At 44.6% G+C, this 21714-nt stretch overlaps 2 protein-coding genes across 9 annotated transcripts in view; one reads left to right on the forward strand and one right to left on the reverse strand.

The window, feature by feature from the left end:
* Positions 1 to 21714, forward strand: part of rims4 (regulating synaptic membrane exocytosis 4) — a 341866-nt gene that overhangs the window by 298358 nt on the left and 21794 nt on the right. The gene's annotated exons all lie outside the window — the stretch shown is intronic.
* grip2b (glutamate receptor interacting protein 2b) overlaps positions 1 to 21714 on the reverse strand; it is a 248377-nt gene that overhangs the window by 73203 nt on the left and 153460 nt on the right. For 2 of the 8 annotated variants that reach the window (XM_070958313.1, XM_070958312.1), the window contains exon 1: positions 8782 to 8855. The exons of the other annotated variants lie outside the window; for them this stretch is intronic. In XM_070958313.1, the coding sequence (XP_070814414.1) occupies positions 8782 to 8827 (46 nt within the window). In that variant the 5' untranslated portion in view covers positions 8828 to 8855. Of the gene's footprint in view, positions 1 to 8781; positions 8856 to 21714 lie in introns of those variants that run through there. 8 annotated transcript variants of the gene reach the window in all.

Genomic DNA, 21714 nt, shown 5'->3' on the forward strand with positions numbered 1-21714 from the left:
GTTCATCAAACAGGCGTTTCGACGTTAAAAACACTCCTTCAGACGTTTTTTAACTGGATCCTTCTTTGTCAGAAGTTGTCCTTCAATTTACATCTCGTCCTTTAAACGTGTGTCTAAGAGGCAAGAAGGAAGTGAAGCTTAAGTAGCTCCATCCATTCATTATCTGCGTGCTCATCCTTTGCAGGGTTGTGTGTGTTTAGCAGTTTAGAGTGACCAGTTAACCTCCATGTCTTTGGACTGTGGGAGGACGCCGGACCACCTGGAGGAAACTCACTCGGACGCAGCGAACACCGGAGTCGAACCCTGACTTAATATCTATTGTTCTGCTCCAGTAACATAAAAAGTAAAAGTATCATTTCATGCATTTCCTCAGTCCTTCCAGCCCTCCTGTCTCTCACTTCTTACTTCACTCTCTTTCTAAATATTGCTCCCCTTTGTCTCTCCTCTCGCTCCCCTTTTGCTCTCTCGTAACCCTGCCTTGACATAATGAGGCCAACATACCAAAAGTGTGAAGCCTCTGTCTCTTCCTCTTCCTCCCTCTCTCTTTCTGTCCCTCTCTCTTTCGGCTTTTATTTGTTCCTGTCGTTTTTTTGCGGACCCATTGTTGTTTCTGGCAGCCGACTAAGGCAGCTGAGAAAGGCCAAACAACGCTTTTTGAAAAGGTTTCTGAAAGGGCTTCTTGAAAGCGTCAGCCGGGGCCCTTATCTGCCTCGTACCGCCAAACAACACTGCCACTTGTCACTGCCTTCGTTTTTTACCCCAGCACAACCTGTCATCATTTCCTCGATTTCTCTCCCTCTCTTTCATTTGGTTTCTCCTCCCTCTTTCTATCTCGCTCCTTCTCGTGTCCTGAAGGCAGTTTTTCCCTCTTTTAACCTCTCTGTCATGTCTGCAGTCCTTACTCCTCTCTGCCTGTCACTCTGGTGTCTTTTGTCGCGTGTTATTCCTTCTTTTCTATTTTACTCATTCTCTCTTATGTCCTCACGGCTGTTTTTCTTGCTCTCCTCTAACCTTTTCTCCCATGTTTCTTCTTCTCATGTGATTTCTCTTTGCTTTCCCTTTTCTTTGCCTCATCGTGTCCCTCCTTGTATTCTTTTCACCTGTCTTTGTCGCTCCAGTCGTATTGCCTGTACTTTCTCCCATCTGTCATTGTGTTGCTCCTTCTCTCTCAGCTCTTCTATCCATGCTTCACAGCAGCACCAACGGACACTGCCGCTCATAAACATAAGAAATAAATGCAGCTTCTGTTGTTTGTTCCTAAAGTGCAACCTGAAGCCAGTCCTCGTCAACTCCGCCGTCCTCCTGCAGCTTGTTCCTGGCAGATGGGCAGCATTTTAAAGTGGGCACATCTCAAGAGCCTGCAGTCGGCTCCCTCAGTCCAAAATCACATATCGATATGAAGGAAGTGAAATTTTAGCCAAAAGAGAAAAAAAAAGTGAGATCAAATCCTGTTATTTCACACTTCAGCTCTGCGATCTTTGATTGGATAGAACGCATTTTTGCCTTGATCAAATGCAAAGTGTTCTTTCGCTGTTTGAGCTGGAGTCTGGCATGTCCTTCAGTCTTGGTGCGGATGGAGCATTTTCCTTTAAATAACTGTCATGGCTGGAGGACTGAATACAGGACGATAGCTATGAATCTCACACTCATAGCGACCCATCAGTGCTGTGCAAACACACTAGTTCACGTTCAAAGTTCAAAGTTCAAAGTATAGAAAAGGAAGTTCCTAGTTTGTTTACTTGTTGGGAAACGAAGGTAACTGGTCCTTTGCAAACTGCTGTGAGTTTGACGGTGGAGGAACTTTGTGGCTGTTAGCTGGTGGTCTTACACTTTGTTAACGATTTCTTGTGATCACCACTCATTTGCAGATATTTCCCAAGACTGGTCAGAAGCTTCAACAAGTCCGAACTGTGGGTACAAGCTGCATAAAAATATGAGATTTTTACTGATTTGTCCATAAAACTCCTTCAGATATTCATAGCTGCATCTGATTTGCCTTTTGCACCATCCATGCTGGCAAAGTCATGACCCATCCCCGCTCTGCCTCTGATTGACAGCACTCTGATTGGTCCGTTGTTTCTCCAGCTGGGAAAAATATCCACCAATGAGCACAAAGTGGCTGAACAAACCAGAGACATGGACCACGATCCAGAAGCTATTGGATTGTGCTGTGGGAACAGTTTCTGATCGTCATCAGTGTCCATTATGACGAGCATGAACCGAAGCTGACCGCAGCCACTGTGCTGCACAAAAAGTCGAACTTTTAACATCCACCTTTCAGTGTCGAGCGTTTGATACCTCACAGATTTGGTGGACTGAGCGCATTCTGATTGAAAGGTGCAAAGGTTTCAGCTATATGTCAGGTTTATAAAGACTATTGTCTGCTACACGCTAGCATGTCGCAGCTGTGAGCAACGAATCGAACAGCAGGAAAGTGCTCAGCAGAGGGTTGCAGCATTCCAGTTGGCGCATTTGTTGGCTAAAAAGACATAACAAAGGGTATTCTGCTGTTGAAACACCAAAAGGGAAATAAAATGTTTCCCTACTTGCCCCTGAGAAGATGCTCTGAAGTTGCGCCTGTATGACGCTGGCGTGTTGCTGTTAATGAGACTTGCTTTAAAACGTAAGCGCAACAGTTTAGAGAAACACTGAAAATAACTTTGTGAGCATCCTTCCTGCCTCCTGGATGGCACAGATTGTGCTGCTGCACTTATGTTTTATTCAGGACAAATTAATAACAAACGGTTCTTTTTTACATGTTTGTCAGTTTTGTCTCAAAGCCAAAAGCTTTGCAGGGATTTGCAGGCAGAACGAGTTTTAAGCGTCAGAGAGAGTTTAAATCTGACAGGAATGTGCTCATTTTCCACTTTCTGTTTCAATAATCCACAGTTTTTTGTGGGAGTCATACATTTTGTTCATTTCAGCATATTCACGTCATATCTGAATATCATTCTGCACTAACATCCCTCATTACTCTCACTCTTTCTCCCTTTATCACCTCGCTCTCCTTCCACCCATCGTCGCCTTATCTTTCTCTTCTTCTTCTCTGTCACTCGTCTTCTTCTCTCACTCCACCGACTCCCTTCTCCTTTCATCATCACAGCATTTCTTCAGCTGGTGATTCAGTCTCTTTCTTCCACCTACAGAATCTCTCCGTGTCCCTCACCTCTGTCTTCCTCCCTCACTCCCCCTCCTTTTCTCTGTGAATTTACCTTCATCGTAAACTCCCACTTGTCTTTTTTTCCTCCCACTTCCTTCCTTTCATTCATTTCTGTCTCTCTCTGACAGTCTTTCAACCACATCCCTTGATCTCACTCTCTCCCACTTTTTTCCATGCACCTTGCCAACACCGGCCTCTCAGGAAAAACAAACATGGCTGCAGATAGCACTGGCTGTTTGTTTTATACATACATGCTTATTTTGTGCCAATACTTCTAATTTCTCCTCCACGATTATGTTGTTTAAGAAAACATTCTTACTGCCTTTTCTCTGTTTTCTCTTCCTGTCTAACTTCCTCCTTCCTGTTCCCTCTCTTTTTCCTCTTTATTGTTAAACCCTCTCTGTCTCTTCTTCTCTTCTCTGCCTCTTTTTAAACCTTGTTTCTCATCTTTCCTCTTCCTTCCCTGCCTCTTTCATTCCTGCCCTGCTTCTTTCTCTTTTCCACCACATTCGTCTTCTCTATACTCAATTTCTGCCTCCGTCTATCAGTCTCTCCCCCTTCCTCCCCCCTCACGACTCGCTCTCTCTCTTGCTCTTTTTTCCCTCTGTCGGCTGGAGGTATAAATAGGGCTCCTAATAAAGTGCTAATTAATCTCTGGTGACAAAATCAAAGAAAGCACATCTGCATTGCTGAGAGGAGCGACTGAGGGAGAGAGGGAGGAAAGGAAAAGGGGTAGACAGGAAGAGAGGGGGGACGTGGGGAAGGATGGAGAAAGAGGGAAAGAAAATGCAGAGAGGTACAGTAGACGAACAGCAACAGATTAAGGCAAAACGCTTTTATAAGGTTTAATCATGTCTTGTGCAAAGTCAGTATTTAAACACTTGAATGCACAGCAGACAGGCAGGTCTGTACTCCACCAAGGCGATGACTGCACGTTACACAGAATCACAGAGTGCTATTCATCTTTGTCAGCAGAATGAAATTATATAATTGGAGAATTTGAGAAAATAAATGGAGATACTGTTGGGAATGACAGACAGAAAGAGGTTATGTGACGGAGGGGAACGGATGAAGTGTGGGGGAAGGATGGGAAAGCCATTACTTTCATGAAGGAGACAAAGAGACGTAGATGGACGGCGAGATGAAGCAGTAATGGACCGTCATTTAAAGATGTGATGGGAGTGAGAGAAGTTTCGAACTCCTCCGAAGGATTTATGTGGGAAAAGAGACAAAACTGTGGCGCATAATTTTGAGTCATAGTCAGCTCAGCTTCGACTTAGATTCAGTAAGTTGGACACTCGACTCGCTCGTCAATCAGCTCATTTCTGCTGCTGAATAATTTAAACAGCTTGCCTCAAGTCTGCATCTCAACCACACAGCGCAACTGCTGTCATTCTGCTGTCATTTCACAGGCCGACTGCAGGAGTCCCTCATTTACACTCTCTCCATGCCAGCAATGAAAGCCATGCGAGATGTTTTGGGACCAACATATTGATGAACGTGATATTGTATAGCAAAATTGGACTTTAGCTTGAGCGAAGTGCAGTTTGGGTTTGGATTTTTGAAAGGTGGAAGTCTCCACAAAAAGCTAAGCTTCATCTCCAGGCGTGCAGTGTTTCCTCCTTAAATGCTTCTGACAGATTGGAAAATCCATTCAAAGAAATATGTGCACTTCCATGAAGAGGAATCTGTTGCTATTTCACAGTGAAGTTCAGTGAAGTGTGTGAGGGATCACCTTCTCCCTCCTCTCAGCAGCTCCCACTGAAACTCCACATCTATACGAAATCAAATCAAGACATCATAGTGGACTGAAAATATGTTGATATTTTACAGATCTTTGGTTATTATTGATCATTTCTGCAATAAAACATATATTTTCAACGTACCATCATCATCAACTTTAAACCTCCCTGGAGTGAAAACAGCTGCCCACATCAGCGTCTCTTCAGCACTGAAACAATCCCAGCATCCAACACGACGAGTCGTGGATTTCAAGTGACACGTGCGCTCAAGAGGACGTGCCAGAGGACTTGAGTGGGCTGCCCACATTGCTGCATTTCTGCTGATTAATAATGGTGAATGTTTTGCGGATGTGAGGCATAAAACTTGATTGAGCATCTTAAGACGTTAGCACTTCATGCAGAGAATGAAAATGAATGAAAACCTTTAATTTATTACTTTTACACGCAGTATCTTCTTTTCGTCTGTCGTCAAATTTGTTGGTGCTGCAGGTCGAATCTACTCCAGAACAGGCTCAGTCGTACAAATGTATCAACTCCGCTTTCAGAAAATAAAAAGCGGCTGTACTTTTTCATTCATCAAGTGCAAATAGCTTCACAAACATCATTAAGCTATTAAGCCTCGTTTTTAATAAGCACTTTTTTGCTTTTAGTTCTTTTATTCTTTTTCTTTGAATTAAGCAGGCAGGTCTCATTAAGTCTGAGATCGTCCCTCTGGAACCTGCAGATATCCTGTGAAAGCGCAGAGCGAGCAGGCGTCGCGGCGGCAGGAGGGTCCCGGTGGACGGGCGGCTAATCTGCAGAATAACCATCAGCTGGAGAGCCGAAGAGACGCCGCTCTCCAAACCACCGTTGGTTAGTTATTCCCTGAGGTTCAGTGTGTAATAGGTTTGATGTGACTTCACAGGCAAACCTGCTGGTATTGGAATTATTAAGCTTCAGAGAGACTTTGAATCGCTGTAAAAAAAAAAAAAAAAAATCAGAGGAAACCTGTAGCCCCTGCAGCACTACAAAGTACAGCTACAGCTTGGACTGATAGCAGCCTTTGCAGGATGAATACAGGGACTCAGTGTTTTTTTGAGACTGAACAAAGGAACATTTCTTACTCGCAGCGGCGGGGCGACACGAAGGGAAAACGGGTTCAAGTCCTTCGTGGTGGCGGGGCAGCAGCTGACGATGCTCCCGCTGACCTCTGACTTCCCTTTCAGTGAAAGGACGACAATGCAGCGTTTTTTCATCTGAGGCGTTACGTGAACATGTTTGTTTAAATGTCTGAACAGCAGATGGCTGAGCTGCAAAAACACGCTGTCAATTTACATTTTTTCCTTGGAGATGTAAGTTTGGCTGTGATATATTGACTTCTTGTAATCCATTTTACTCTGAGGACTTTTCTTTTCACTTCATACTTTATTTATTAATTATTCCATTTTTTATAATGTAGAGAAAAGTACCAAACTGGGAAGCTAGAAATGCAAAGCTGTGTGATCCAGGTGATGCTTGTTGAAGCAGTGGCTTGTGAACGGACTCTATCAGGAAACTTTTAATGAACTTTGAAACTCGGTTCATTAATTCTCACTCGTTTACCAGCTAATGAGGTAACTGAACAAACTACATGTCATGGTATCTTTCTCAAATACTGATTATCAGGCGCGATGTTAAGTAAAAGCCCTTTGATTGTGTTTTAATAGTCACAGGTGATTTGAGGTGGGGGCTCCATCCCCCCTCCATCCCCTCGTAGCACAGAGTGCAGAGGAGCTGTTAGGCTGAATGTGTGAGTCCAGTCTGCCTGACTCATTGATCCTTTATCTGACTGAGGTTTGTGAAAGACTCTGTGGCCTCGATCTCGGCTCTGAAACATCAGCAGCCTCGCTGTGCTGTGCGATGACGCGTCCACGCTGCTGTCCGTGGTGCTGAACCAGCACAGAGATTTATAATTTCACCTTTCTCTCTCAGTCCTGCCCAACTACACGCTGTAAATACTCAATTCTGTACTATAATGTAGCCTCTATACCCTATAAGGTGATGTCACCTTCATGATCCAAGTGACAAAAAAAAAAACACCTCACCTGCTGTGAGATGATGCACACGGCACGTCGGTGTGTGCGGACGTCTTGTGGCTCAGGAGATGAATTTTACTTCCTGGAGCAGTCATGTGTCTGTGTGAACTCTGACCTTTTCACTATAATGTCACTGATCTTTACTGAAGCTTGTTCTCTCTGTCAATCTGGACGAAAGCCTCTCCTAAATGTCACAAAGTGAGTCCTGGTTGTCACACAGACGCGTGGTGGCCTCTGAAATTCAGCGCTGCTGCGTTGAATTCATTTCAGTGATGAAGTTGCAGATTGTGAAACTGACATTTTGCTGCATAAACTGTCAGATTTGTCCTCTTAAGCTGTCAGAAGTTACTCAGATACTCTGGTTTCCGGGTGGTGAGAGACATCAGCTTTGAAAAATAAACTGATCTGGTGGAACTGTGACTCTTTCAGAAATACCTCCACCGCATTAACACCAGATAGATGCAGTAAATATGACAGTGATTCATCTCCTGTGCCGTGCGGCAATAACAACTTTAACTCACGCTTCCTCTGGGTATTCACACTGTTGTTGTTATGATAGTAATCCCAGGACGGGCTGCAGTGCGCCCCGACACGCCGATAGGTGGCGTTTTGTCCCCATTTGCCTCCTTTTCCACTGCGTCGCCAGGCTTCACTTCAAAGCAATAGATCCCCAAATTCATAAATAAATCAGCATAAGAGGAAGAGGGAAAAACTGCACATCTCTCTCCTACAAACAGAGGCAGAGGCGACGGGAGGAGCCACATGCACACGGTAACCTCAGCCGTTTGACACGAGAGGATCATAACGACAGTTTAGCACCAAATATAGACTAGAAATACGCTATTATAAGGGAGGAAAAAAACCACAATAAAATATATAATGACCTATAATGACACTTCTAGTGAATAGCTCAGCTCCCAAAGCGACACCACATGTCTCGTTTTCAACAAATAAGTGACGATAGAGATATTAAAGACGTGATAACATGAAGTGCCTTTTAAAAACTTTGAAATTCAACATTGTCCCGATGTCCATAACAGATTCTAACTCATATAAAACACATGATTAGGTCACGTTTTAGTAACTGAGGAACAAAAATCTTACAGTCCTGCATTAAAGAGTTACTATAGCATGAAATCAATGTAATTAATTTCACCATAACTCGCAGTTAATCTCAAAGATCAGTCATAAATCTACTTAAGAACATCATTAAAAGGAGCAAACAGCGTAGACATCAGCTCATGTCCATACTATTAAACAGTACAAGGACACTTCAAGTCCTACTAGATACTATAGGACTGATCGATTTGTCATAATATAAACGCAAAAAGCAAAACACACAGAGCAGCTGCACTGAGGAGAGCGTTCAGCAAAGTTTAGGAAAATCACTGTGAATTCATTCAATACCACCAAGTTCAAATGTTAAAGAACTGCAAGTCATTTCTAAGTATGGTAAACACGTAAAGCACGCTTGTTTGTGGTAGAAGGATCTGGTTCTGATGGTGATGACATAAACCAGTAACCCACAAGAGTCAAAGCTACAAAACGGCGCTTTAAACGTCTGCGATGACTGACAAAACATCCAGCACCGCTCTTCACTACAAAGTGAGAAATACACGCCCAACAGGGAAACATCAGCTGGCTGCAGCGCACAAGAAAAGCATCAAAAGAGATCAATCAATCAGACGATGATCGATGGCAGCAGGCGAGCAGAGGGGAAGCCGCCTGGAGCGCTTTGGGAGCTTCAAGTTGCAGCAATAAGCACAAAACAGTGAACTAATGAGTGCGGTAATGAAGAGAAAGACACGTTTTTGCCTGTTTTTACCTTTCTGCAGCAGCCTTCTCTTCAATATAGCCTGAAGAAAAAGCATTTTCCCCCACGCCGGTTCCAGACTGGATGGATAAGTCTCTCCTCATGGAAGAGCGGAGGAGGAAGAGGGAGGAAGAACTTCAGTCGCATGCACCTCTCTCTCTCTCTCTCTCTCTCTCTCTCTCTCCCTACCTCCCTCCCTCCTCCTCCGTCTTTACTCCCTCAAAGGGGCCCCCTCCCTGTTGACACCAGCTGAACTGTAGGCTGCGCGCTGCTGCGTGTGTTTTAACACTCCTCGGGAGAAGACGGGAAGAAGAACCCGTCTCTGTAATCGACTTTAATCAGGTCTGTTCTCGGTCTGCTGCTTCCAGTCTGGTTCTGTTGTGACAGAGCTGATATCTTTGTTTTCATATGTTCTCCTCCTCGTTTTCTTTATGCACTAATTTAATTACAGCATTCTCTCTCGCTCTTCCCCCTCTCTCTCCTGATTATGCAAAAAAAATTGTAGCTCAAAGCCTTCGGGACTTTTGATGCCCTAGTTTTTTTTTTCTCTTCAGAGTCTGTGTCTAGTGGGTTTGTATGTGCATGTGTTGCAGGTCTGTGTGTGGGTGTGTGTATGTGTGTGTGTTTGCACAAGGCCAAGTGTAGCCAAAAGATGAAAGCTTCCAACGCTGAAACCCACCAGATCATGACTTATTTCTTGGCTCCCCTGTCGGTCGGCGATCAGAAGGTGACCGATGTCGCTTGAACAAGCGACACTCTCTCCCTCCACACACAAATTTGTCGCGTCCATCAGTCCGAATACCAAACGGTTCAGGTTCAGAGTCGCTCAGGATGGAGAAAGGAAGTCGGGGCTGGAGGAGACATTGAGCAAAGGGCAGAGAAACATCCTGCACCGGCCACTTGTTATGAATTTCGCATGCTGCTGCAGACAAAACGGCGAGTTTGCAACCACCATGCTGTGCAGAGGCTGCTCAGCTGAACACGAAAACAATTCTGCATCTGCAGGATGAGAAACTTCCACAGAGGTACACGGCGCGGTTCAGCTCGACAGTTTTGATTTGGGTTTGAAACAAAAAAATGATTAGAAATGCTGACTCGCAGCTTTACCCTGAAGGTGTTTACATCCACATCAGGTGAGCATGAAGACACTGCTTCTAATACATAATCCTCGAGGGTAAAAAGGGCTGCAAGCCCTTCATTGTTCAGCCATTATGGATGTGAACACCCCCAAATCCCTTAAAGCTGAGAGTCAGCAATTTAACCTCCTAGTCAGTGTTGCATTTAGGATCCTGGAGTGCTGGAGTGGAGCCACGATAATGACAAACTGCTTATGTACTGGACCAGTATTAGATGTTTTGAGGACCTTTTGAGCCATGAAGTCGTGTTTGGGAGCGCCTCGTTCTGGAGTGGATTACTTTGAGCAGAGCTGCAGTGGTAAACTGTGGAGTATACTGCTGCTTTAACAACACATTTAGAGGATGCTTTCAATCTCAGACTTTCTTTCTATCATGAAACAGTGCTAATAATTTAGCCACCGTGCTTCCAGACACACATCATACGCTGAAGCAGGTTCATATAAAGCCAGACAAACAGTTCAGACTACTGTGACTGTTGAATGGAGCATACAAACATGAGGAGACCCCAGTCCCCTCACTCTGCACAGAAAGAGACCAGCTGAGTGTGAAATGAACCACTTCTCTACCCAACACATGCAATCCTGTCTTCTAGAAATTACATTTGTATACAACTCATTTGCATTCATAATTACTTTGCTGTGCAACATAATTGTTGCCTGGATTATGTTCAGAGGCGACGTTTCTTTGAGCGAACGACACAGTGCATTTGTGCACTGCGCTGGAGTCACAGGGAGATGGATACAAAGTCCAAAGACCAGGACCAGGTTTCATGTACTTTTACACAAGGTATGAGCTCAGGTACAAGACACAGAGGGCTGGACTTATGCACCATTGGCAGCGTCTGTCTACAATCCCTCATTTCTTCACCCTCTTAATGCTACTTAAGGTCATAATGCGGTCAAAAACCTACATATCCCAACATGCACTGGACACTGGCAGAAGGCAAAGTTACACCATCAGGTCCATCACATGGTTAAGCAGACAGGCTAAACCCTGACGTACAGACTCAAAAACTCCTGCTGAGTCCACAGGGGCTTAGAACTGTGCACCATCAGCAAGCGCTTAAAGCCTCCGGCGTGAACTCTGGGACACTTCAATGCAGATTTTAACACACTATTTAGAGATGATTGCGCATGATGCAGGAGGACATGCAATGACATCTGCATTCAAGAAAGGGAAACACATCTAACACTGCAAGCAAACCTCAAACAAAAACCGAGCATGCGAGGCTGGTTTAGCTTTAAAATCTCTAAATATCCGTCTCGCTATTGTGTTTGGTTGCATAACATTAAGACAGTAGTTTGAAAATGTCCCAGCATGTTGTAGATTTATGCATTATACAGTCATTGTAGTCATTGTGAAATAGCATTGCTCCACTTTTCTCCCTTATAAAGAATTTAGTGTCTTTTCCCTTTCTTGCAGTTGTCACCAGTGAACGTCTGGAGGTCAAAATTCTTCTAGAGACAAGCTTCAGAGTCTTTGTGGGGTAACCACCGACAGTCCCTCACAGCAGAGGAACAATATACTGTATGTACATGCACACGGACCTTCTGATTGGTGCAGAGAGCAAACACATTTCACCCACCAAGCTGTCAAGCAGTGGAAGGCTGCAGTCGCACCTGCCAGCTTCCAAACGTGAAATTACAAAGCAGGACATTTCTGTACGCAGGCAACGCTTTCCGTCAGGGTAACACAAAGGTTAGAAAAAACTCCAGTCGCCCGACTTCTCTCCTCCACTGCTGCGCTCGGCTTCCACAACTGTCACACAGAGAAGTTCCACAAGTTTCCGTCTCGGGAAAGAAGTCTTTTCATGTCTATATGTGTCAACGGTGAAAACTCTCAGGTGAGGAGAGCGCAAAGTAGAAACGCTACCACAGACCGGTTTGATTAGATATCCACCGTCGCACCAGTGCCACGCTGAAAAATGATGGATTGTGCTGTGCATGAAATGAGGCGTCTTGAAGATATGTGTGTCTTTGTCTGGGAACAGCTCAACAGTATAGATCCTCGACGTTTTCCAGATTTTAAACAGCGTACCTGAGATCAGAATGAGGTTTTTTCATGTGTAGCGTTTAATGTTAACATTTACTGTTTCTAAATTATGGATGGGAATTAAATTCAGGATGTGTGCACCCTGCGGGCCGGCGAAGCTGTGGCAAGAAAAAATGGAAAAGGAAAATTCAATCTTCACTCCACAAAAGCAGAGACGAATAGAAACAGGAAGTAGCCTGACGTCGAAATAGTGCAGAGGAACAAAACAGTTCAAGTCTCACCTCTTAACAAGAAGAGTTTCAGTTCGTGAGTGAAGTTTTGCTTCTTAAACTCATCCGTCAGGCTTTTCACTCGCCAGAATTGAACCATTATCTAACAGAAGTCTGAGTCCAGTTTGAGCAGTTTTCACACTCCTCCTCTGCTGAATTAATGAAGTTCACATTATTACCGTCCACCACACAAAATCTGTGTTTCAAAGCTTTTAGTTGTTTCTGAAAGTCCTGAGAGACTGTGGTGTTGTGTTCTGCTGCTGGTTCTATCATCGCCCTCCTGACACGGCAGAATGAAGAAATCGGAGTAAAGTGAAATATGCCCGTTCACTGTCTGACAAATCTCTGCTCTTCCCAAGCAGGTTTAATGTTTGAGCGCTTCACTTGTTTCGAGCTTTTTGTCCTCAGTGATCAGAATACAATATTAAATCACTGATTCTGAGTAACTTCACGCCTGAAACTAAACTTCCAGAGGCGTAAAGCTGTTTGATCGACTCTGACAAAAACCAAACTGCTTTGCTGAAGTCAGAATCCAGACAAATCCGCACTGCTTTTAAGATAACTGCGGCTTCTTTCAGACGACATATTTTTCTTGCTTTAAAAATCTCGGTAAGTGAAATTTTCCCGTTCTGACGGCAGATGATTTTGCTTATTTTAATTATTATTTTCTGCTTGTTTTTTGGCTCATTCCAGCTTTCAGAGATGGGTTTTCACAGTGCGCACCATTGATTGAAGCAGCAGCTGACTGCAGTGATAAAGGGGAAGCTCTTAGTGGAACACTTAGAGGCTCCGGTCCTTAGAGGTGACGCGAGCTCTGAAAGCTGTGGACTCCGTGTTATCAGGCAGCCTGAGGACATTTCTTAAAAAGGAAGATGGGAGCTGGACTCGGGATATCATTGACCACCTCTCCCAGGAAGACTCAGCCTGTCGAACACCTCCTTTTCCTTCTTCCTTTTAAATATTCTAAACTTTATCCAGCTGATTGTTGTTGACAGACTAAACCAAACAACTCATTCCCCCCCGCTGCTTCTCCAAACTTGAACGTGGCGTGTCCTCCACCATGCCTTCGGTGCCTGCTGCTCGAGGAAAGGGGCCTTTCTGTGTGGAGTTTGCATGTTCTCCCCATGTTCACCTGGGGGATCCTCCATAAAATATACCCCCACCACCTGACCAATGGCGCCGCTGTTGGCTGGCAGCCCACCACTCCTTGTCTGCCGCGGAGGAAGGACGGACCAAGGATGGGTTAAACACGGAGAAAATAATTTCAGGAGAAGCATGGCGTGTGCATGTAGTGTGCAACTAACTTCTTCTTCTTCTTCTTCTTCTTCTTCTTCTTCTTCTTCTTCTTCTTCTGCTTCTGCTTCTTCTTCTTCTTCTTCTTCAACTCTTGGCTGTAAAATCTTTTTTTGAAGTGACCCACAACGACAAAGAGACGCAGGCTCAGAAAAACTAGTACGTGGACTTCTGAGTTCAGATTATTTTCTCACTTTTTGTGTGTAATGAGTGTTTTCTGTTCTTTTATTCACCAGCCGGCCTAAATAACCCAAACGGCTTGCAGTTATTTTGCATTATACTGTAAAGATTTCCCTGTTTCCTTACATCATGATCTCATCTAACGCCACCAGCAGCTAAGTTGCTTAAAAATACCACAGAGATGAATCAACACCTCACTGACTCAGTCTTAACAAAAGCGTTAAGCTTCTCAGAGTTAGTGTTTGTTGCGGGGACATTGCATTGGGTTACATTAGACTGCGCCATACAGATGTTCGCGTTGTGTTCACCCACTTTTGTGCAAGCATGTTTCTGACTGACAGACAAAATGTGAAAATAGAAATTCATCACTTATTCATCTGCATGATGAAACCAGTGAGTCGACAGTGAGCCCCGAGCTTATTGTTTTCAATTCAACTTTGCTGCTTTCAAATCCTTAATTCTTCTCTTTCTCACTTCCTCAATTCTTCCCAATTAACGCCAAAAGTCAAATGAAGGTTCCAACTTGCAGCAGGTCGCAGTGGCGTTGTCACCAAGGGAAGTGTCAAAAAAGTTTGCGCCATCCGAGGGAAAAGGTCTTTTCATCTTCTCCTACGTCAACAGCGAACTATCTGAAGTGAGCGGTCCTCCGAGAGCGGGGATGTGGAAGTCTGCCGGCTCTGAATCCTGCTGTGATTTTTTCATCTCTCATCTGCTCGAACAGAGCGTGACCTCAAACTGCACCATGAAAATTGGTAGTTTGATGTTTTCTCTCTCGCTCTCTCTCTCCCAGACTCTGACATTGTGTTGGACATACCTTGAGAATGTTTCCGTGAGTTATTGAGGTCTACTTCTCACGTGGGTCTGCACATCGTCCCCCAAACACGTCTGAAAAGGGGGATCAACACAAGCATAATAAAAGAAGGAGGGGGTCTGCAGTCAGTATGGAACAGCAGGTGTAGACGGCTCCAGGAAGAGCTCCTGTTATTAACCTTGACAAAGGGCATCAACAAGAAGCCTGCGGACTTCCTCTGCGGCGTTCATAAACTGAGGATCCTCGGTCATAGTTCATGTTTTCCAAAAACACCTGAGGGTAGCCTCGAGGTCGCACCCACTCCTATACAGCCACCATTCATTCACACTGTGCAGCGAGCAACTACTGCTGAGCGGGACTAACGAAACCCAACTTTATTTGAGTTATTAAGTACAAAACAGCGTTGAATCGTGTCTCTGCCAATGTCGGATGTTGGACTGCAGTAGAGAAAATACTGCTGCATGAAAAAAGAGCAGTCAACATCACAAACCTGCTGTTTTTGCATTTATGCTAATACATGCTCACGTCCATTACATCTTTTCCAGTTTTTACTTTTTTGTTTCAATTGTGCAATAGTACAAACACTTTATTCATGATCCACATTTGACTCGTGCAGTTTGATGTTCTTTTTTCATGCTTTTTTGAAGTGCAATTCAACGCATGGCATTGGTAGATTTTCCTAAAAATGGCAACAGTGTTTTTATAATACATAGTATTATACATAGTATCCTTTTTATCTTGATCCTTCCGTCATTGTTTTATTTTAATACGTTGCTGGCTGTAACGACTTAATTTCCCCAGCGTGGGATCAATAAAGTTTAATCTTACCTTTAAAGGGTAGAAAAAAATAGCCAAAAAAAAAACAACTCACTACTACTTTAGAAGCAATTATCTTGTTTTCAGCCTCCATTCAAGCATCACAGCTATGAAGCATGATGACTGTGCTGTTGACTCATCAGATGTAAAATTATCCTCAACAAAGCCTTCTCTTTTCAATCCATCACTTGTCTCATTTGCCTAATCCTCACAGGTGCTGGAAATCCTAAACAGGACTGCGTAAAAGGGACCTGATTTAGTTCATTTGTTGCTCTTTGGCCATTAGATCCAAAAAGTAAGAAGAAGGTACAAATCACTGTGTTGATGTTTTAAAGTACCTGTAAACGAAAAGGTCCGCTGTGTGGGATTTGGGGATTTATTGGCAAAAATACATTTTAAATGATGTTATCTTTGTTGTATAATCAGCTGAAAATAAGGATTGTTGTAGAATGAGCTCTTTATATCTAAGGAGGGTGTGGGTCCTCTTCCATGAGTCCGTTTTATTACGCTGCCATGTTTCTACAGTAGCCCAGAAGAGACAAACCAAACGCTGACTTTAAAAAGCATAATTTGCATTTCTCGTGAACACCGCAGAGGAGAGCGAGGCGAGGGGTGTTCAGCTGGTTGCAATGTCCAACCTCACGGCCAGATGTCACCTTAAAGCTCCATCAGCAGCTGGTCGACCGGCTTTAACAGGTTCGTTCCTCTCATCCTCGGACGACTGAAGCTAACGTGCGTCTCCTGTTTCACCTCGTTACGATCAGCCGTCATCAGCAACATTTAGCCCGGCAGAGAGCATACATAACAGATGAGCTCAACTGTTTGGCTGCGAGAGCGTTCATGTCAAAGTCATTACCATTCCCATCATGCACTGTCATCTTCATCATCATCACGACAGTCTCAACAAACACAGTGAATCAAAGAAAACAGATCGAGTCATCAGCGTCTCACTGTCTCTGAGACTTAGGGGATTATTTCCACCATCAGTGTCATTACCACTGTCCCAGTCACGGTAATTAAAAGTTATTGAACGCAGCTCTCTTCTCGCTGCTTCTATGATGCTGACATTTCATCTGCAGAGGAAGATGTTCGGGCCGTCCCGCCGTTGACCCGTTCTTTGAGACGAGGCTCAAACTCGATGTGGCTGACGCATCAGTTGCAAGATGAGATTTTAAAAAAGCCCTCCTCATGTTTATTTCATGTAGTCAAACATGCTTGTCTCTCCCCGGGGTGTTTCACACCGGAGCAACGTGAAGCAGCGGTATGGAAATGCAAAGGTTTGCTGAGAGTGCAAAGGCAGACAGAGCATGCCCAGCTGCTCCGGTAACGTTTCATCCATCACTCTGCTTCCACACTCTTCGTCTACGTCTTCCTGCAGAAGCATTGCACGGAAACACTGGACCAAAATTGTATGGTGTTGAGACCTGAGCATAAATCCTACGGAGGCAAAGCAGCGGACAAATTGTTGCTATTTCAGTCGGCGTGCAACGCAGCTGTCAGGTTTACAAATCCTGCAATGAGACTGTAGTGACATTTCCATTTCTCGCCTTCAGCTGATGGAATTCCCGCCTTTACGTGGACGCATAAACGCTTCGGCCTCTCTGCATTGACTCCTTTTACCTTTGGATGGTGAACAAGTGCTCAGCTCTTGCTGTTAGTGCTTTTCTGTACCCACCGAGCTGCACAGGGCCACCGAATGAGTCACGACGTGACTCAGGAGGAGCACACAGCTGATGAGGAGGCAGTCTCGTACAGTCAACCCATAACAGCTTCCTCTACATTTTCTGTCCACATTTATTCTGCACAATATGCTCTGACATCTTTTACCCACGCCCTTGATACCATCTCTCTCTTTCTGGGTGTCTTTTTTCCATCTGTCTCTCTCCTCCCAGCAACTTGTTTAGCATGACAAACTGAAATCGAACGCACCCACGACCGCAGGCTGTTTCTTTTCTCCAGGTCAGGTCAGGGCAATTAACTGCGTCCCACCTGGTGCGTCAAGTTGATTAAATCTAACGGCGGCCTCCGCTGGAGACAGCATCCGACAGGAGCTAAGTATTCATCATGCGTGCGCACACACACACACGCACACACACACACACACACACACACACACACACACACACACACACACACACACACACACACACACACACACACACACACACACACACACACACACACACACACAGAAAAACAGGACTCAAACTTATGCTGACAGCTCCCAGCTCCTGACAACTCTGTGCACGGTGACTCAGTGAGGGCCTTCATTTTATTGGACGATCAAAAACCCCAAGAGAAATCTAACTGGACAAGTGGGGCCGGAGTCAAAATCTAATTGGGCAGCAGGTGCAGCTCAGAATGGTGTTTGTCGCAGGATGCTGTAGCGGGTCACTAATGGCATAAAATGGCATTTCTGAAAAATTCTGCAGGAATCAGAATTTTGGTTTACGTTTCGGTACTTTCATTCATTATGTCTCCTTTTTTTTACTTTCTATAACATCTGCACATGGTTGGCTGATTAAAATTAATATAATCAAAAACAAAAAAACTCACACACTCATCCATCAGCTTGACCTAACTTTCCACCGTGCTACATATAAGACACATTATTTCCTGCATTGGTACCGGATGTCATTCGTCAGGCACGCTGCACAATACGCTTCCTACCAACACCACCAAACTTAAAACTTAATGCACAAGTGTAAAGAAATATTATACAGTATCTTCTTATTTTTGGCTGTGGATGACAACCAAATCACTGTGAGGGCCTCTCGTACGTGCGGTGTTGGAAAATCCCCAGCTTCAGCCCCCCGGCGGCAGCACAGAAACAAAAAAGAAGCAGCAAGTAAAGTGGCAGACAGCAAAGAAAGCCGCACTGTTTCTGTATTTTTAGATGCTGCTTGTCCTATTTGCCGCATCCTGATATCAGCTGCGTTGACGGGACGCAGGGACACGATCAGTGCTGCTCAACATCGAAGCAGTGATCAAGTTTAGTGCTTTAGGAGCTCCTCAAATGAGTCTTGGAAAACTCTCTGCATGTACTACATATAAAACTTCATATAAAACTATATTATCTTAGCATGATACTTCAAGATAACACACAGTCCATGTTTTTTTGCTTTGAAAAACGTTCTCATTCTGGGTGTTTTCCTCATCTTCCCATTCAGACTAAACGTGCTGTGACTCTCAGTGAGTAAACATGTAGATTTTTAATGCCGTATTGAAAATCACATGGACACTGATGGACAGAACGAGTAATGCACGGCTCCCCCGCCTGTCCACATCAACCCCTGAAGGCTCTAAAGACCACACGCTGTCTTATCGAACAGCTACAGTAACATCTGAAAGAACACAGCCCGTAGCAAAGATACTTCACAAGAGTTATTCAGTCGGGCTCTGCACCTTCAACAGCAGCTCGTGGTTTAACAAGCAATTAATTCATCCTCTCCCTCCTTATATTTCTTCTTCTTCTTTGTTTTCTCTCCTTTTCAGTCTATCTTTCGTTCTTTCGGAGCATGGTATTGGCTGTGACACAGACAAGGCAGCTCTAACCTTTCAACATGGATGAAATGATAACATTAAGTGTATATTTTAGAGAAACGGGGTTGTCATGTCCCTGCAGTGGCCACTGCAGTCACACGAGTCTAAAATCTCCAAGTTATAATCAAGCTATGTCTTGATTTGAGATTTCCTCTGACGACCACTGTGAATAATGGATTAAAGATCCGCTGGCTGGAAGGTGCGGTGCTGCAGACGAGCACAGTATTCTGACGGCGGTTATGCTGAAGTGAAGCGTATCTTCCAGCAGGCCATGACAAGGACACGTGGGTAATTTGAATATTTTTTTTTTACTTGGGTTTGAGTTTCATTTCAGGTCGGTCTTACCTTCCTCTGTCGCAAGACATGACATGCTTTATTGTCTGAACATGTTTCAAAAGGACTTAAATTTTCATCTACTACATTTTATCATGTGATAATATAACACATGAGCATTTAGCATGAAGCTAAAGCAGATGTTTGCTCAGTGTCTCTCTCTGCTCTTCTCTTCCGTTTTCCTTTTCTTATATTCTCATTTCTTTCTTTCTGTTTTCCTCCTGTTTTCTTTTTTTCCAAATATGCACAATAGCACAGCCCTGTTTGTCCTCATGCACAACATGCATACAGAAATATGTGCATGCATGCTGGAAAAAGTCCTGCCACAGTTAATAAGGATCCCATGGATGCACGCACACACGCACACACAGAAATAAAGAATTCCTAGTGAGCTCTGCTCGACTTAATTAGGATCGTGGACACACACACACACACACACACACACACACACACACACACACACACACACACTCAGAGTTATGCGGCAGCTAATGAAGCATGCCGGTAAGATGCACGGCGCTCATTATTTTCAGCTGTTATTTAAAAACAGGGGAAAAATATCAAACACATCAGGATCGATTTGTGAAGCTGAAAAAACTGTTCACCTTTACATGAACAAAAATCAATAAAGCGCAGTTTTAGATGATCATTATAGAAGCAGCATATGTTGCATAAATGAGTCTGAAAAACTGCTTTTTCCCCTTTATTCTTACTGAAACCTCTCCTCACCACCAGAGGACCCTTTTCACCGTGCACATCAGAAAAGATCAGATCGCATCGGATCAGAAAACTTTATTGATCCCTGCAGGGAAACTGGGTTAGTGTCCTTTCATATACTGGTGAAATATCTCTCTGCTTTTGCTGTGAGTGTTTATTGTGCAGCTCAGCTCTAATGAGTGTAAACCGAATAATGTTTGATTAACATTTAACAGCATTTCAGAAACTACTAACATGCCAAAGACAATCAAAACATGAGCTGCATTTTCTGTTATAGATGCTTTTCATAAGTTACTGTTGTGCAAATGAAAATTTGAACCGAAAGGCTGTACCGACCATCAATAGCTAGCTTCAACCATGGCAGTGCACGAGGCGCTCCAACAGCTCTGCCATCAACGTGAAGCTCCAGTGTTAAACAGCGGATACCTGACGGCTAAGACAAATGGTGTAAGTAAGACATTTCTGGACTTAATTTGTCCATTTTGGGTAGAGGTTAGTCCTCCCCCAGACTTCCAGTCCCAGCACCAAACAAGTCCTGGACCAGATCTGCTGAACACATCTACTCAAGAGAACCATCACATGGAGTGAACTGTGGCGGCTGGAGCAGTGTACGACACCTTACCGACCCCAGGCAGTTTGTAGGGGGGGGGGGGTGAGGTAGGACCCGCTGTGCAGGTTGTGTGGTGGTAAAGGACCCATGGCGTACATCCTGCCAGGGTGCAAGACTGCACTGACACAGGGGAGGTACAGGTGGCACCATGACAAGGTCGCTCGCAGACATCCTGGAGCATCAGAGGAGGAAGAAGCAACCAGCCAAAGCAAGACCACTGCTGAGCACCACTGGCTTTGTGAAAGAGGGACAAAGACCTGTCCTCCAGAGCCAAGCCAGGCAGAATCTCCCAGAGATGGGAAATGGAGGTTGACCTCGGCAGAAAACTTCAGTTCCCAGAGGTGGTACTGTCCTCCACTCTAAGGCCCGACATCGTCGTGTGGTCTCCAGAGGGGAAAAAGACCATCCTGGTGACAGCGCCGTGGGAGGAGGGTTGTGAGGAAGCTGCAGAGAGGAAAAAGGACAGATACCAACAACTTGTCCATGACTGCTGGGGCAAGGGGTGGACAACGTGCCTCTTGACGGTGGAAGTGGGATGTCGAGGATTCCCGGGGCAATCGGTGTGGAATCTGTTCACAAAGTTTGGGCTGGGAGGCCACCTGAGAAAAGCAGCTGTTCGTAGGCGGGCAGAAGCAGCAGAAAGAGCTGTAGCATGAAAGAGAGGACACAAGCTGGAAGCCTGGAGGAGAGGGGCAGTGACCTGGCCAGTCACTGCGGACCCGCCAACTGCAGGGTGTTGTGGATAAGGGTCGAAACGCCCAGAGAAGGTTGGGGGCCACCTGATGACCTCTCCTCCAGGCCATGGGTGTGTGGTAGCATCGTAAATGTGCAATGCAACTGCATCCAACATGAAACAAACTCACCCACAAACGAAAGTGAGTGGATTTAGTAACTGTAAAGTAATAACGCATGGTGCTGTGGCAAAGCTATATCCAGCCAGTGACACAGAGACAATAAGAAACTTCTTACACCACTAAGATTTTTTTATGACAGCTGCAGCACTTTAAAATGAGACATTAGATCTTACCTTTTTCTACTGTGCTCATCTGCACTGATTTATTTGAGAAGGTATTCGTGTAGGAAGGAGGGAGGGGGGCTTGCATGCTGTGTTTGATCGGTGGAAGCAGAGCAGAGGGCAGGACTCACCCGGACCACATGGGGCTGAATAATGAACCAGAACACGAGGCATGAGGGAGGAAACAAAGACGATGGGCTTTTTTGTTGTTGTTTTCTTTGGTTTCTCTC

The sequence above is a fragment of the Chaetodon trifascialis genome, chromosome 3 (genome assembly GCF_039877785.1).
Source record: "Chaetodon trifascialis isolate fChaTrf1 chromosome 3, fChaTrf1.hap1, whole genome shotgun sequence".
In the NCBI taxonomy this organism is placed as follows: Eukaryota; Metazoa; Chordata; class Actinopteri; order Chaetodontiformes; family Chaetodontidae; genus Chaetodon; species Chaetodon trifascialis.